The sequence below is a fragment of the Cibotium barometz genome, chromosome 12 (genome assembly GCF_041138505.1).
Source record: "Cibotium barometz isolate CiBa-2024 chromosome 12, ASM4113850v1, whole genome shotgun sequence".
Taxonomy (NCBI): Eukaryota; Viridiplantae; Streptophyta; class Polypodiopsida; order Cyatheales; family Cibotiaceae; genus Cibotium; species Cibotium barometz.
In genome coordinates, this window is record NC_141057.1 from 587,501 (window position 1) to 604,832 (window position 17,332).

Consider the following 17,332-nt stretch of genomic DNA (forward strand, 5'->3'; position numbering starts at 1 on the left):
TTGTTGTTGTTATTGTGTGTGTGTGTGAGTATAAGGAACGTAGGGTTTTTTGCATGTCTTAAGTTTTTTTTTTTGGTTGAGAGATCAACTACAATGCGATCTTATGTACACATCAGAATGTGGCTATTGTAAGCTACATGCTTGGAGACATTTTAAAAGGTTGTACTATATGTGTGTGTGTGTGTGTTTGTATGTGTGTGTGTGTGTGTGTGTGAGAGAGAGAGAGAGAGAGAGAGAGAGAGAGAGAGAGAGAGAGTGATTTTGGGGAAAGAGTGTGTGTATCTGAGGGCAAGAAAACTATTTTAGTTTTGAGAATAGAAAAACTGTGTGTGTGTGTGGTTGTTGTTGTTGTTGTGTGTGTGTGTGAGAGAGAGAGTATAAGAAACGTAGGGTTTTTTTTTGCATTTCTTAACTTCTTTTGTTTCGTGGGAGGATTTTTGTGCATTAACTTTGTATAATACTTTGTGGCATATGTTTTGTATAGTAGGTTTATAAGAATCCAACACCTAGGAAGCGTGGTTTAGTAAGAGAAACTCTCAAACACTATCACACAGCAAGAAAAGGGAGGTACTTATGTGTCTTTAATTAAAGAGGGAGAGCCCTAATGATTGTTCCAAACATACATGTACAAACACAATGTAATCACATTAGTATATTTGACACACATTGACGCATATAGTATTCATGCTTCTACTTACTTATATAATTGTATGTATGATTGACAGATGGATGAGGTGACTTGCAATTTTTTTTAGCACATGAGAAGCACTCTTTCCTTTGAGGAAAGGGTGAATATGGCTGCAGAGTTTGAGCGTCGTTATTTCCATAGTCCAAGTTAGTCTGGATTTGTGTTGTTAATTAGAACGATGTTTTCCAAATTACTATACGATTAGATTCAGATAAATTAGAAGAAAATATTACGCTCATGATTATTCAAGAAAGCCTTGGCTTGATTGATCGTTATGAAATAGACCATGAAATAGACTATAATGTGCATGGTGATAGAGACCAAGCACGACAAGTATTTGATGAGGTTATTAAATGTATCCCAAAGCATAAGCTCCTTCAAAAATAAATATGATTGTGTTTTTATTTAGTGACGATTTTTCTAGATTGTATAAGTATTTTTTATTCTTTCTCTCTATCTCCAAGTATTAAAAAAATCATGATTGTTATTAATATAAAAACTTGATTATGTTTCATGCAGAGACATGCCATTAAATATCTTGAAGTTGACCTATGACAATAACAAATTGTTGGATGTGATCTTCTTTGAGGAGATGCCACAATTGGGCTCTTTTGGATATCACTGTAGCCCAAAATGGGAAGTTCTTGGCTTTGACGAGTGGGATGATATTAATCCTCGATATATTTATATAGTCTTGGACCCTTACAGGCTAGATGAAAATCTCAAGCTCCTCTTAATTCAAGAGGCATTGGGATTATTAGATGGCTTTTACATTGTGGGTAGTAGATGTAGGAGCTCTGAGGAAAAGCACTTCATTTTTAGGGAAATATTGAAGTGCATTCCGTTGAAAACGTTGGTAAAGATAATGTAATAAGATTTAAGTTTGTTGATGGGTGGGTCTTCTCTCTCTCTCTCTCTCTCTCTCTCTCTCTCTCTCTCTCTCTCTCCCCTTCTGTATGTTTGATTGTCTGTCACTCTCTCTCTCTCTCTCTCTCTCTCTCTCTCTCTCTCTCTCACAAACACACCCACATGAAATACACCAATAGTTATTCTTGCTCCTCATTTTGTATTTGGTGTGAAACATAGTTTGGAGAGGGTGATAAAAATAGAGAGATCATAAGGTTGTTATTTTTTTGTGCCTATGTATGTGATTGTGTAGACGCAAGCAGAAGGATGATTGAATCAAAGTTGGTGCTTTCGTTCTCTCTTCAACTTGAGGTTAGTTCTTTTTATGCCGTCACTGTCTCTCTGAATTTTTATGTTAAAAAGGGATGCATAGAGTAAGGGTTAGAGAGAGAGAGAGAGAGAGAGAGAGGATTGTGCCTCTGTATGTGATTGTGTAGAAGCAAGCAGAAGGATGATTGAATCAAAGTTGGTGCTTTCGAGTATAGTTCTCTCTTCAACTTGAGGTTAGTTCTTTGATGCCATCATTGTCTCTCTGAATTTTTATGTTAAAAAGGGATGCATAGAGTAAGGGTTAGCGAGAGAGAGAGAGAGAGAGAGAGAGAGAGAGAGAGAGAGAGGATTGTGTACATCAAGATACTTTTTTATTCTCTTTCTATCTTATGAGTGTTTTGTTGTTGATAACTTGTATTACAAAAGTTAGTATAATATTGATATGCTAGAAACCTTTCATTTTTAGACTTCTGCCTTTGAGATTGTACAGAATATATAGAATATATAAACACTATAGAAGCCTTGGAGAATATATGCATGTAGTAGTCTTATGTTAACTGATAAACATTCTTAAAAAAGCAAAAAACCTTTCATATAGACAATTGATTGTATCACTGTGTACTTCTTTTTGTTGCGATACATATGTAGGTTACTAGGGTTAGGTATATGTTGGCAAAGATACATAGAGATAATTGTTGAGCTTTAAGATATTAATTTTGGATTTCAGCAAATGGAGATTCAAAATGATAACAATCGCTCCAAAGTTATAGTGGCTGTGGATGATTCTTCAAATGAAGAAGTAGCTTTGTCTACACCACCTGAGTTGATGAATGTTCAAGCTGCAAAACACCTTGCTCGGTCAAGGTCTCCATCTGGACAAACAAGCTCTAAACATCTATAAACTATTGTGGATATATACGAGCGCATTGAGAAAAATTTGCTTGCTTGCAAGGAGTACTTAGATGCCCTTTGGGATGAGATTCGTGGAAGTGGCAGCCAAAGGGGAGATACGTTAAGAGATGAGTTGAATCATCATCTCCATCACGTCCATGGCAGTAGTGGTCGCATGGAGGCAAACCAACTAGACATGATTTCTTTCATGGAGAACATGCATGTTGAAATTGGGGAATATCTACGTGGATGTAATGGACAATGTAAAGAACACGTAGATTCTCTAAAAGATCAAGTGCGTACATTAAGCTTGGAGGTATTGAGTCTAAAGATATATGTTAATCGACTCAATGCAATTATAAAAAAAATGTGCAATGTTTTAGAATCCAGGGTAGTTGCGTAGAGACTTTGTAAGAGGAATGATGTTTTTTGATCAAGGGACAAATTGTGTTGCAACTTTTAGATTTGGCTCTCCATTTTGGCAATATATATGAAATTTCTCTCTCTCAAATTTAATAATGTTCTCTTCGATTTTGTTCTCGGCTCTTATTTTCCGTCTCTCACCATGTTTCAACTCTTCCTCTCTCTCTCTCTCTCTCTCTCTCTATATATATATATATATATATATATATATATATATATATCATTGTCAATCTATGTCATTGTCTCTCTCTATGTCTATCTCAAATGTTGTGTTGTTTTTTGAAGTTAAGAAAAATAGTATTCGTTATTTTGTGTTTCGAAGGAGATTGAAGATGGTTAGGAGCTGTACAAACTTGAGTTTGAACCAAGTTCATCAGCTTCGCATTTTTTTTTCAGAAAGGAGACTTCTATTAAGTATGATTTTTTTTTTTTACAAAATGGAGATTTCACACCAAGAAAGGTGGAGATCTCAACCAATCAGGAGCCCTGTGCTGCCAATAGGGTCCCGAATAAGAGGACGTGAAAAAGATAACAATGTCCCACTCTCTCATAAACTGGCCGCGCTTCCTCTCCGCAGCCCTCGAAGATCCCTGGATTCTGGCCCAGGTAGCCATGATGGTGTGAATAATATCACTCCGAATCCTGCAAAGACACTGAGAAACAAGAACGGGAGTACCCTCAATAGCCTTGGTGCATCTAGCCTTCCAGATATTCCAGGTTGAGATGCTAGCAATAATCTCCCAAGAACTGTCTAACCTCTGTGCCGGAGGGATAGAGTGTGAAAGTGGCAAATCCTGAAGACAACACTACCGAGCAACTCCTTGCCTAACCACAATGGCCAAGCTCTTGTAAGTCCCCTCGAATCTCAGCTGTGGCCCAGACTGTGTCAACCAAATGATAGAACCAAAAGAAATGATAGCATCCCTCTTAATCCTACCAAAGAGGTGTGCAGAGACCAAACCCTCTATGCTTCCCTCCTGCATTCCCATAAACAATGGTAAACTGATTGCGAAACTCCTGCACATCTAGGGCATGCTGGGCAAGCACCAGTAAACTAACCTCCACTGATTGGTGGCCAGACCACCATGAAGAGAAACCCAGATAAAGGAGGAAATCTGTGGCTTCCTATAAGAATGCCACATTCTCCGCCAAAAAACCCTTTGAATGTCAATCAAAATGTCGTAAGATTCCCAATGGGGTCTAAGAGTAGGGACACTTTGAATGTGTCCCAAGATAAGATGTCTGGCATTCCGCACCGTATAACTGAAAAAAGGCATGCTTTTCAAGGGGTTACAAGCATCCTTCCACACCCACTCACCAATGCAAACGTCTGATAGGGCAGCCACCATACAACCAAAGGCTAACACTCTCTGTGATCGTCCCTGTGGGGGGGTCAACAAAGACGTGCTTCCCTAACCTGCCAACAACTCTGACTGGACGAATCTAGGGGCCCTCAATAAGGTCCTGCACGTCACATCTCTCTAACTGCCATCCATCCTGTACAAAAAAAAAGACCGGTACATCATCCTCCCTAGGCAAGGGGAGACCCGTAACCTGAAGAGGAACACTTGTCCCAGAAAAAACCCCAAACCAAGAATGATGACGGTCTTCGAAGAAAGATTCAGTAATCCAGTGGTTGGGAATGGCTGCATCAATCTGTGCAATCCTCCGACTAGAGCCTCTCAAATGCTACGTGAGATCCAATCTTTGTACCTTGGTGAGGCTCTGAAACCTCTTCCAAGCCAACATTGTGGGGCAAAGCGTCTCCCAGCCAGTCGAAAGAATATGCATAGCTGCCCCAAGAGGCCTACCATGCACATCTAAGATCAAATCATTCCACATAATGGGCTACCGGTTAACTTCCTTTGCTGAACGCGGGGGGATGTGTACCAAAAAACTCCTCAGGCAGTCCCAGGCCCATAGGAGGGACCTAACCAGGGGGGATGAAGGGGAGCGGTGAACTGCATCCGAAAAAATAAAGCGTAAGTTGAGAGTCCAATCACCTCCGCGCGGCGCGAACAAGGACACACTTCATGATCTGCTACATGAGAAAGTCCTTCCACGGCTCAGAGCCTGGAAGAAAGCCCCTAACAACAACCAGCTTACACAGCAAAGCCTTACATTGCACCTCAGGGTCAATGATATTCAATCCCCCTTCCTACTTAGGCCTGATAATGGTTTCCCAAGCAACTCTAGCCCTAGTGTGTGCATTTCCATCAAGCCTTGACCAAATAAAGTTTCGAATAAGGCGACGAAGGTGTCCAATGCAGCCCTTATGTGAAAAATCTAGCACGAAGCGATAAACCAAGTTGTGGCTAGCAAAACTTGGTTAACCACCAAAGCTCTAGAGGCCAAGTCGAGCTTCCTCCTACTCCAGTGATGAAGTTTGCTTTTAATGTTTAAGAGCACAGTAGCAAACTGTTGTGTAGGGGAGATGTCAACACCCACCTGAAAACCAAGATATCTAGCAGAGCATCCTCTCTCAATCCAAGTAAAACCAACATTTGTATCCCCATCTGCAAGAGGAGAATCACTGATCCAAAAACCAACTGACTTATGCCAATTAATAGTAGCTCCTGCTACCAAACAAAAGGCCTCCAAGGCTATCTGGAAAGCACATAAACAAGCATGTGAAGCCTCAAGGAACAATGCCGTATCATCTGCTAACTCAGAGTCCAATAACTCTTCCTCCGTACATAAAGGCAGCTTGAGACCCACAACACCAGGGGCAACCCGAAGAAACTTGCATATGGCCTACAATGAGATACAGTAAAGGGGTGAGGGGACAACCCTGCCTCACTGAATGGGAAATCTGAAAACGCTCACCACGCCCCCCATAGGCTAAAACAGTGCTATGAGCCTCCCTGTATTAGGCAAGACACACCTCTGATCCAGTTTTGGGAAAACCCCATGTGCACCATAGTGCCCTCCAAAAAATCCCAATCCACTCTGTCATAAGCTTTTTCAAAATCAAACAAAAGAATGGCAAGAGGCTACTGATGACGAGCCTTTGCCCACTCGACAATTATCAAATATACTCCTTCCTTGGAGGAACCCATTCTGGGTATCATGGATAGTCCTTTGGAGAATCGGCTGCAACCTTATACTCAAGGCTTTAGCTAAGATTTTATATGCAAATCCAAGGAGGGTGATGGGCCTCCATTGCTTGATGTGTGTCAGTCTTGTCCCCACTCTTGGGGATAAGGTGAATCAGCCCCTCCGTGAGGTATGGAAGCATCATACCCGACACCCACATTTCCTGAAGGGCAACAGTGATAGCATCTCCAATATGATCCCAAAAAAGAATAAAGAAGGCAGAAGAAAGACCATCATCCCCGGGGCATGAACCACTGGAAAGAGCATGCAGTGCGTGAAGGAATTCATCCTTTGAGAAAGGGGCATCCAGGGAAGAACACATAGCATCTGTAAAATGAGCCTGGGCATGCACTCCCAAACTTTCTGTAGTGCCACATCTCTTTGAGGGGAGGGCACCTCTACAGTCAACAAAGACCGATAAAATTTTGAAGCAATATCCCTCACCTTATCAGGCTCAATCTGAACCTCACCCTGTGAATGCTACAAGTACCTCACAGAGTCCCTGCTATGGGAAGGCTTGTGTGCTGAAAAAAACTCTTTGTTGCATCTGCCACCCATCTAAGTCCAAAAGGCCTCATTCACATGAAAGCCGAACTCAACCCTCCTGTCCATGGCCAACTGCAGGCTGCTCTAACTATGGTTAAGAGGTCTATAATCCAAGTCGCATGTGGATGCTTTCGTTTTTCCCTCTGAAGAGTAGCAATCCTACGCCTAATAGCTCTCTTAGACAAGGCAATGCTATGATAATGATGGCTGGTCCTCTCAAGAGCTAGCGCAATATTATGACGAGGATCAGGACCATCACAAGATCTCCATATCTCTCTGATCTCAAGGGAAATGTCAGCATCTAGATAAAGAGAGTCAGGAATACGGATACGAGGAGAGGCCGAGCGAGCCCCAGGCTCCTTGAGACACAAAAGGACGGGGCCATGATTGGATTTGGTGGTGCTAGGCATAATAGCAATGGTGCCTCCTCTGTCCAAGGACCAATCATCCACATAAAACCTGTCCAAATGTGCAAAGATGCTCTCATCCCCGCTCCAACGGTTATGCCAAGAGAAAGATAAGGAATTGGCCTTCTCTGGAAGTCATCCTCAGTCCAGCAATCCCTGCCAAAAAAGGAAAGCGTGAACCTCTCCCATGAGGCTCGCTCCAAAGGGTGTAAACCCCCTTCGCGTCCACCCTTCTTGTCAGAAGGTTGCTCAACCATATTAAAATCTTCTCCCACTATCCAATGATCAACCTGGGGAATGACATTTGTAATGGTGTCCCAAAAGGCCACCCTTTCACCTCTCACATTAGGTGCATAGATATTCAAGATTCCCAATTTCTGACCCTCATGCATGATCAAGATCCACTACGTTCTAGCAGGGATTATAACACCGTGCCCAATAACATGAGGTATAATAGATGCTGCCACCACTGAAATACAAACACCCCCTCTAGTCCCAACTACTGCTGAGGACCAGAAGGTGTGGCCAGAAAGCATCTTACCAGTTTTGCCACACTGAGATCTATCCAATTTGTGTTCCTGCAACAAAAGCATATCCATAGACCCTCCTGTAATAGCAAGGTGAAGCTGGTCCTTCAGAAGAAGGCGCTTCCTACCACGGGAAGCCCTCCAAGGCCCTGAACATTCCATGAGATGATTCTCATGGAAGAGAAGCGGGTTTGACTTGTTGAGAGATGTAATCATGGTGTTGTGTGTATGTGGTAAAGCACCCTAGAGGTGCAAGATATTGTGGCAAGATAAGAATGCCACATGTAATATTGAATGGTGTGTGAGTGTTGACCAAAAGAGTGGAAAAGGGAATGCCACATGGATGATGATGTGTAAAGTGGGATAAGGCTAAAGGGCCTATATCATTGTATGGTTCATTGTTTGTGATATGCAATAGAATAGAAGAGATCAAGTGTTGAGTGTGCAATCTCTCTCTCTCTCTCTCTCATGGAGTTTTTAGTGTGGTTTAATCTACCTTAATTATGTTGCTTAATCATTGTCTATCACCATGATCAATCCTATTTTAGGAATCTTAACATGGTATCAGAGCTTGGGTGGGCTCTTGGTCATGGTGATTATTATGTATATTAGCTTGTTTGTGTGTTTATTTGATTAAGCATTATTTTCAGTTATATGAAAAAAAACATTTATGCACACTCTATTATTGTTCTCTATTTGCATTTGAGAGAGGAGTTCAAAGCTGCCTATGAAGCTGAAAATCAAGATTTCAGTGTTATGAAGACTATGGAGTCTTCATCAAACATCAAAGAATCTGCCCACCAAGAGAGTTGCAAATGGGATTTTTGCAACATGGAAAGCCTGCTCATTATCATGGAAGCTGAAAATGGAGATTTTAGCACTACGAAGGCTATGGAGTCTTCATCATTGTCAAGGAGAAGTTGCCAAGAAGAGATTTGTGAAGGTATTTTGATGTTTTTTCCTCTAATTTGGTGTTGAGCATAGAAGAATGCTCGTATTTGAGAAGGGTTGCTATGTGTGGGATTTGTGAATCCCATGGCTCTTGCATTTTGGGCAAGGAACGTATTGAAGGTGCATGCTTGTCTGTGTGTTAATGGCAAGTGATTATGGGCTGGTTGTAGCCCATATTGGAGCATGTCAGTTGAGGCATGGCTCATGGTATGCTCATGAAGGTGAGCTTGAAGTGGTGGAAATGACTAGGGCTTTCACATAAATGTTTGGCACCTTGGTTTCTTGTGGGAAACTACTTGGATAAGCACCCTTGAATTGTTGCAGAGCATGCAAATTTGAGAGCTCAATGGTAAGCTCATAGAAGATATAGGATGGATGGCTTGTGGCCTTGAACTAGGCCAAGAATGAATCTATGAAGCCAATATGGAAAAGGCAATCAAAGAGCTCAAAATTGCCATTTTTATGTTGATTGAGTACCTCAAGATGGAGGTACTTCTTGCCAAGGATCCGACAACACAAAAGAATTGTGGCAACAAGAGAAGAAAGAGGAAATTTGCAGCAAGAAAAGAGCTATAGTATGGCAGCACTGGAGTCGTCATTGTAGACAAGGAGAGCTCTAGTGAGCAAGTGTAATCGCTTGAGCAGAGCAATGGGAGGAACAGCTTGAGTGGAAAGATAAGTGATGGAACAATCAGTGTGACTGTAAACTTAGTGATGGAGCAAAGACTGCCATTGATGGTGGCAGAAAGATCTTGGAAGTGGCAAGAGAAGCCTCAGCAGGCCAAGCACAGGCAGTGAGGTGAGTGATAGCAAATGAAGAAGCACAGCATGAACAACGATAGCCGCCGAGACAAAGAGAAAGGTAGCATGAAAAAGCTGCAGAGAGGCAAATGAGAAAGAAGCTAAATCAAGCTTGTGATGGAAGATTTAAGAAAAGCTAGCGCATCATGATGAAAAAGAAGACTAAAGCGGGAAATGCTGCAGATTGCAAGGTCGCCATAGAACTTGTGGAGTGCATCGTGGAGAAGATGAAGCCTATAGTTACAGAGCAAGTGGGTCCCTGGTTGAGAGCTACCTGCCAGGTGCAATAAAAAGGGCGTTTAACGCCACCTACTATAGCATGTGCAGGTTCAGAGAAAATGCCCACGGGTGCAGCCAACAACATTTTTTTTTTGAATTTTGTGGAAAGGTCTACAACCTTTCAAAACGTCAAAGGGTCTATTTTGATAAATCCCTTGTTCACATGCTTTTTAAGAAACATATACTTTGTACTTGATTACACACATCGAGAACCTGTTCATATGCTTGAACATGGTGTTTTGTGACTTTGATTCACACACAATAGAATGTATTGTCTTAAAAATATTGGCCAAGTATTGGCTTTATCAGCTTTTCAAAATGAACCGCCCGTCTCAGCGGGGTTGTGGCCAAAAGGCATTGTATTTGTTTCACCCATGTATATGAGGGCAACCATGCCCGAGTCTGCGTGCTCAAAACAAGAAATTTTTGTATTCACCCATGGTATGAGGGTTGCCTTGCCCGAGCTCACCGAGAAGCTCAAAATGGTTATTGTGATGTGTGCATGAGCGATGCACGTGTGAGGTGCATGCGCATGGGTTGGTTCCCACCCGAACTTCCATGTTCAAATCGGACTCAGTGGTTCCGCTGTGAGTGAGTCGGCTCAAAATGGACTAGGTGTCTAAGATGGTAGACACGCGCACACATGTTTGGTTGATGGACACTCCAATGTATCATTGAGGGGGAGTGTTGAGAAGTAGCGATTACGTTTGTGCAATGCTACATTGATATGGGTGATGGATGATGGGTGAGTTGTGGAACACCTCGATTAAGAGGGGGTGTTAAGAGATGTAATCGTGGTGTTGTGTGTAGGTGGGAAAGCACCCTAGAGGTGCAAGATATTGTGGCAAGATAAGAATGCCACATGTAATATTGAATGGTGTGTGAGTGTTTGACCAAAAGAGTGGCAAGGGAATGCCACATGGATGATGATGTGTAAAGTGGGATAAGGCTAGAGGGCCTATATCATTGTATGGTTCATTGTGATATGCAATAGAATAGAAGAAATCAAGTGTTGAGTGTGCAATCTCTCTCTCTCTCTCTCTCTCTCTCTCTCTCATGGAGTTTTTAGTGTGGTTTAATCCACCTTAATTATGTTGCTTAATCATTGTCTATCACCATGATCAATCCCATTTTAGGAATCTTAACATGACCCCCGATCTAAGAAGATGATGGGCAGCCCGAGGACGCCTCTCATAATGCTGGAGGACGGGAAAATCCACAAGGCAAAGTCCACTGACATGCCCTTGTCTGAGGCCTTGCACAGTGCCTGCATATGTACGAGAAACCTGTTCGCCCCCTGCGGGGCATCAAGGGCAGTGGCATCATGTTGAAAATCCTGTAATACATGATCCCCACTGTGCTGAACATCCTGCATATCACCCCTTCCAGGTAGAGAGGACTCCACAAAGTCATCCTGATCTGAAATATCATCTCTCTGCAAAGATGCATCAGCTGATACATCCCTCTGACTAGAAACATCATCTATCTGTACATGATCCGAGGAAGCCTTCCCAGTAGGCGTGAGAGAGACAGTATGTCACACCTGGCGGACTGAAGGACAGGAAGGAACCAAGGGAGGTGGCGCCTGAGAGGCACACTTACGAGGCCTCATGCGACCTTGAGCCGAGGACAATCTCGAGCAAAGTGACCCTGTTGGTGACAAACTCGGCGCACTGATCAGGTTTACCTGTAATCTCCATACGTTTGCTTCAAAGGGCCACAAGGGCCCGGAAGCAAAACATAGTTCTCAAAGAGCTCAATGTCACGGGCAAGAACCATGACCCTGGGGACAGCATCTGCCGAGGCAGTGACCACCTGGGCAGAAGATGTCGGCAAGGCGTGAAGGGGGACACTTGAAGAACAAGCCCAAAGGCAGACCCGATGGCCTCTAACATAGGCCAATATGCGTGCGAAAGACCTGGAAATCTGTGAGTAATCGAGAAACGGTTCCGGTCTTCCTCAACAGGTCTAACTTACATTGCTCATATATGCCTCTATTATATATTCTACTATTTCCTCCTCGAGGAGAGGATGGTTGGCATGTTGGAATTCCACTCAATGGTAGGAATAGAGAAGGCTCAAATGAGGAGACAAAGACTGTAACTCAACGACAATATTATGCATATAGACTATAGATTAGGGAAGATACAAATGCATGCCTTCTACACGGTGGTCGCCTTTTGCGACAGTACATTGTTGATGCATATAGCATGGAAGAATCTAGATTAGTATGGATATGTAATAACCAAAAAGCATTATGTGCTGACGTATACCAGGGTCTTGCTGATATGGTAAATTTAAGCGATGGGGTTAATAGAGTCTCTATAGGCATTGCTGGACGTAGGGTAGTACTGCCATCTACATATACTGGGGGGCTTAGATATATGCATCAATTGTACCAGGATTCATGGCTATTGTTAGGAAGATGGGTAAACTTGACCTACTTATTACTTGCAATCCCAAGTGGGACGAAATAACCAATGCTTTATTGCTGGGTCAAGTTGCCCAGGATCGACCCGACTTGACTGCACGGGTCTTTTATGAGAAGCATAAGGATATGATGCACTTATTGGAAAAATCAATATTTGGAAGGGTATTGGGATTTGTTTCTATTATTGAATTTCAAAAAAGAGGCTTGCTACATGTACATATATTATTGATATTGGAAAGTGGAAGTAAACCGATTGAGATCCCTCACTATGATATGTTGGTATGTGTTGAACTTCTTGACAAGGTGATGTTTCCAGAGTTGCACAACATAATTAGTCATTGTAATGTCCATGGACCATGTGGTGAACTAAATATGCGCTCTCCTTGCATGGTTAACGGAAGTTGCAAACATCAGTATCCTCAAATTTTTTGTGAGACTACTATCGTTGATGACAATGGGTATCCAACTTACATGCAACGAGATGATGGTGGTTTTATCTCTAGGTAAAGGATCATAGGGTGGATAGTCGATGGGTTGTTCCATATAACCCTTTTCTCTCTTTGAGGTACAAAGCCCATATTAACATAGAAGTATGCTCTACCATTACAACTGTAAAGTATCTGTATAAGTATGTATACAAAGGGCATGATAGAGCTACTATAGAATTGCAAGACAGAAATGGGGTTATTGATGAGGTTAGTCAATATCTGGATGCACGGTACGTTTCAGCGTTAGAGGCATGCTAGCGCATATATCAAATGATTTGCACGATGAAAAGCCTGATATACAAAGGTTACATGTTCATCTCCCGATGCATAATAATGTACTTTTCAATGACCAGGATGACTTGCGTGATGTGATTAGTTATGACAGAAACCAAAGAACATCTCTCACCGAATGGTTCAAAGCCAATCAATTGTATGTGGATACAAATAGCTTACTATATGTTGATTTCCCTTGCAAGTGGGTGTGGAATTTGACTCTTCGCTCATGGACTAAAAGGAAAAGGGAAAATATGATCGGACATATGTATAATGTTAGTCCGAGTGCAGGTGAGCAATATTACTTGCGCATGCTACTCACAGTGTATGATTGTACGTATGTATAATGTTAGTCCGAGTGCAGGTGAGCAATATTACTTACGCATGCTACTCACAGTGTGTGCAAAGGGTGTAAATCTTTTGAGGACTTTGCGAACAATGAATGGACATTTATATCCATGTTTTAAGGCTGCATGTGAAACCAGAGGGATGCTGGAGAGTGATGAAGAGTGGTATATGTGTCTCCAAAAAGTTGCAATTCAGAATATAGGATTCCAGCTGCGTCAATTGTTTGTCATTATAATGGTTTTTTGTGAGCCTATAGACCCTGGACAGCTTTGGGACAAATTCTCCGCCGCCGCCGAACTTTCAGAAGATTTTTTTCATTCCTTGTAGCAGAGAGGGTGTGTCGATGTTGGTGTTTGTCATTCTATAGTAAAGAATCAGGCTTTGTTGCACATGCAAGATCTCTTACAACAATATGGAAAGCGGTTAGCTGATTTTGAAGGGTTGCCTATTCCAGATAGATCAAGCGTTGCCACTGTCAACAATGGTTTGCTGATGGAAGTGTTAATCTCATTTTGGATTAACAAACGTGATCCTCCAATTGAGGACATTAATAAGTGTCATGAAACGGCACTATAAAAGTTATACATTATGAGATATTGGCCGCCCAACGCCTAGCAAAGAAGTTTTGGGCGCCCAAGTGTGAATAAGGACCAAATGTATATAAGTCATTTTCTCATAATGAAAAGACACAATCCCCTTTGTACTATAGAGAGCTCTCCCTTGTATCTTGAGAGAGATTGAAGGAGAGAGACCATTCTAGCATTGTGTATCTTTTATGCTTATGTGATTCATGCTTGTGTGAGAGAGTGAGAGAGTGAGAGAGAGAGTGTGATTGCCTTATGCTATGGCACGAGCGACTCTATGGTGAGACAGCATGGAGGCAGAGCTTGGAGGTTGAAGCTTAACAAGCAAGCTTGGAGGCCAAGGGACTCAAGTTCGAAGCATTGGTAAGTGCCCTAAGACAGTTGTGATCTATTTCTCATCCTTTAGGTGAATGTGTAGAGTTCCCTCTTGGAGGTGTGGTAGCTCATAACATTTTTGGCGTTGCTGCCAGGGAAACACCTTTGTTTCTTCCATCCTCTTTGAGTTTCAGCTCCCATTGCATAGGATTCATTATTGCCCTTGCATTCTAGTAGTAAATTGTGTGGAAAATGAGTGGATAAGATGTGTGTGGTAGAAAGAAATCATGAGAAATTAGTTGTGATGTTGTGTATGTTTGTGGTGGAGTGGTTTTAGGATAGAGTTTCACTGTTGTTCTTGTTAATTTTGATATTTGTATCATTGAGAGCATTAATGTGAATGAGCAGGTTGGTGTTTGGTTTTTCTTCTTTTTCAAAAATTCATAAAAATAAAAAACATAAGGAACCATTGACTGTGTCAAGAACTTGCATTCCATTCCTTAGGAGTGGCACAATCGATTTGGTATCAGATAAGTATTAAACACCCAAAAATCACAACTTTCAACGCGGGAAGTTCCATGTGAAACTGCAGAAAAATGTTCATGCTGTGAAACCTTTTCTGCAACTTCATGCTGTGAATCGCTAACGAAATCAGTGCCACAATTAACGCCAAAAATCACGGGGTTGCCTTGCTAAAAATAGACAACCTTATCATGACACCTTTGACACCACGAAGTCTGCCAAATTTTTTGAGCACGTAGGATGGGATTTCTCCTGACCCTACTAAAATCCAAGCAATTGTGAATTAGCCAAAGCCCAAGATAGTGAAAGAAGTCAGAGGATTTCCAGGATTAACTGAGTGGTATAGAATCTTTATACCTAGGTATGTCAAATAGCATCCCTTTTGACTAACCTTCTCAAGAAGAGCACCCTATTTCATTGGACCGCTATGTGTTAGAGTGCTTTTAATAAGCTGAAGACAGCTTTAGTAACCAACCCTATCCTAAAATTACCAGATTTTTCCTTACCCTTTGAGGTAGTGATAGATGCCAATGGTTTTGCCCTAGGAGGTGCACTTATGCAGAAAGGTCATGCAAACTCAGAACGCATGAGAGGAATTATGTTGTCCATGACTTGGAGTTACTTTCAGTAGTTTATGCTCTAAAGTTGTGGAGACATTATCTCTTGGGACAGAGATTATTCAGCAAAGCGTACATGACGTTGTGAAACCTTCTAAAGTTGTTCATCACAGCGTGAAACCCTTTCTTGTTCATGCCGTGAAACCTTCTCTGCAGTTTCACAGGTTGGCCAAATCCAACGATTAGTCAGACCAAGGCCACAAGGGTCGGTAAAGGAGGGAAGCCTATATCAAAAAGAGGGGATCTAACTCGAAAGGTAAAATTTTTTGAGCACGTGAAAGTGCAGAATAATGTTCACGCCGTGAACCTTTTCTGCCTTTTCACGCCATGAACCATTCTCTATAGTTTCACGGCTTCTGAAACAGAGCGATAGAATCATAAGCAAAATCAAATTAGGTTGACAAATAGCGTATCAAATTGTACATACATGCACTTAAGATTATCGGAGATGATCTTACGCCTGATGATAGTGTATCGAATCACCCAGGATCTTCCTATTAAAGAAGTGTGGGATCAAGACATTCCGCAACAAGCACACACTTGATCAAGTGTTTTAAGAAACCTGACCGCCACTGTTGAAACTAGTAGATCGAAGAGTCTATGGAAGAAGGGCTGAGATACACTGGGTTTGGGGAAGAGGAGAAACCACCTTTGGGGGTGGTGTATGATGTATGACTGATTTTGAATAGTTGATATAAATACTTTATTGATTTTGAATAGTTGATATAAATACTTTATTGATCCAAAAAAAAGCTTTAAGTTTAAGATACAAAAACTTTTGGTTGAAAGACTAGTATTTTGTTGTAGGTAGCATGATTTGTGAATTGTAAAATACTTATGACTTTTTGGCCTTAGAAAGCCTAAACTTAAAGAGGTAAATGGGGCGATTTTACTAGTAATACATTTATTCATGCGTCAGTCTATATTAGTAATTAATACATTTCATGCGTCATTTGTGTATGGCCTTATTAGAGAGCAAATTTATAATTTGCCTTGCTCATCAGGCTACTTCAGCTCGCCACAGTCAGCGATGACGACGCTCTTACTGGGTTTCCCACTCGGGGTGCCGACCTCCTCAATCTTCTTGAGAACGTCCAAACCCTCAACCACCTGCCCAAACACGACATGCTTGCCGTCCAGCCAAGGGGTGGGCGCCGTGCAGATGAAGAACTGAGAGCCGTTGGTGTTGCGGCCGGAGTTGGCCATGGACAGCACGCCCAGGCCCGTGTGTTTTCGTGAGAAACTCTCATCCGGGAATCTCCGGCCATAGATGGACTCCCCACCGGTGCCGTTCCCACGTGTGAAATCACCACCTTGGCACATGAAGTTCGGGATGATACGGTGGAGCTTGGAACCCTTGTAGCTAAGCGTCTTTTCGGGGCTCTGATTTGGCTTCTTAAATCCAACACACAGAGAGCGGAAGTTCTCCGCTGTCTTCGGAGTCGTGTCGGTGTAGAGCTCCATCACAATAGTGCCGGCCTCGGCGCCGTCTATCGTGATGCGGAAGTATACTTTGGGATTCGGCTGCTGCGCCATCCTGCAACCTCGACTGGCCTAACCGTTGTATCAGTGCAAATCCAAAAAATCAACCCTACCTTGCTCAATCACAACCGCCCTTATAGAGAGACAATTGCAAGAAGAAGGAATATTATAGCACCTTCGGAGGATGTACAAACTTGGAACGAGACGCAGCCTTCTTCTGCAATGAGGAGGTGGTTGCCTTCTACGATCTAGCAATGAATATGGTCATTTATGTAGCTGCTGCCTCCTCCTTAACCCAGGTTCCTTAATCCCAACCCCTGTGTCGAACTATGATTGGTGAGCCCGCCACCACCTGGCACACCCACCCCGCCAGCTCGCGAAAGTGATGTAATGAAGAACTAGGAGACCAAAACAAACCAAAAAAAAAATCAAAGGACAAAAGAAAAGGTGCTGCGTGCGTATCAATAATCCATTCGTGCGAATAAAG

At 42.3% G+C, this 17,332-nt stretch overlaps 1 protein-coding gene across 3 annotated transcripts; it reads right to left on the reverse strand.

Moving 5' to 3' along the window:
• Positions 1–16,250: 16,250 nt before the first annotated feature.
• LOC147632919 (peptidyl-prolyl cis-trans isomerase CYP18-3-like) lies at positions 16,251–17,198 on the reverse strand. 3 transcript variants are annotated; one of them, XM_086805898.1, is made up of 2 exons: positions 17,021–17,198; positions 16,251–16,917 (listed from the first exon to the last, which is right to left on the reverse strand). In XM_086805898.1, exon 2 carries the CDS (start codon positions 16,897–16,899, stop codon positions 16,369–16,371), a length of 531 nt encoding a protein of 176 aa, XP_086662024.1. In that variant the 5' UTR covers positions 16,900–16,917; positions 17,021–17,198; the 3' UTR covers positions 16,251–16,368. The 3 variants fall into 3 exon arrangements, with proteins under 3 accessions (XP_086662024.1, XP_086662025.1, XP_086662026.1); XM_086805899.1 differs by having other exon boundaries at positions 16,251–16,900; positions 17,021–17,159; XM_086805900.1 differs by having other exon boundaries at positions 16,251–16,912; positions 17,021–17,159.
• Positions 17,199–17,332: the final 134 nt, after the last annotated feature.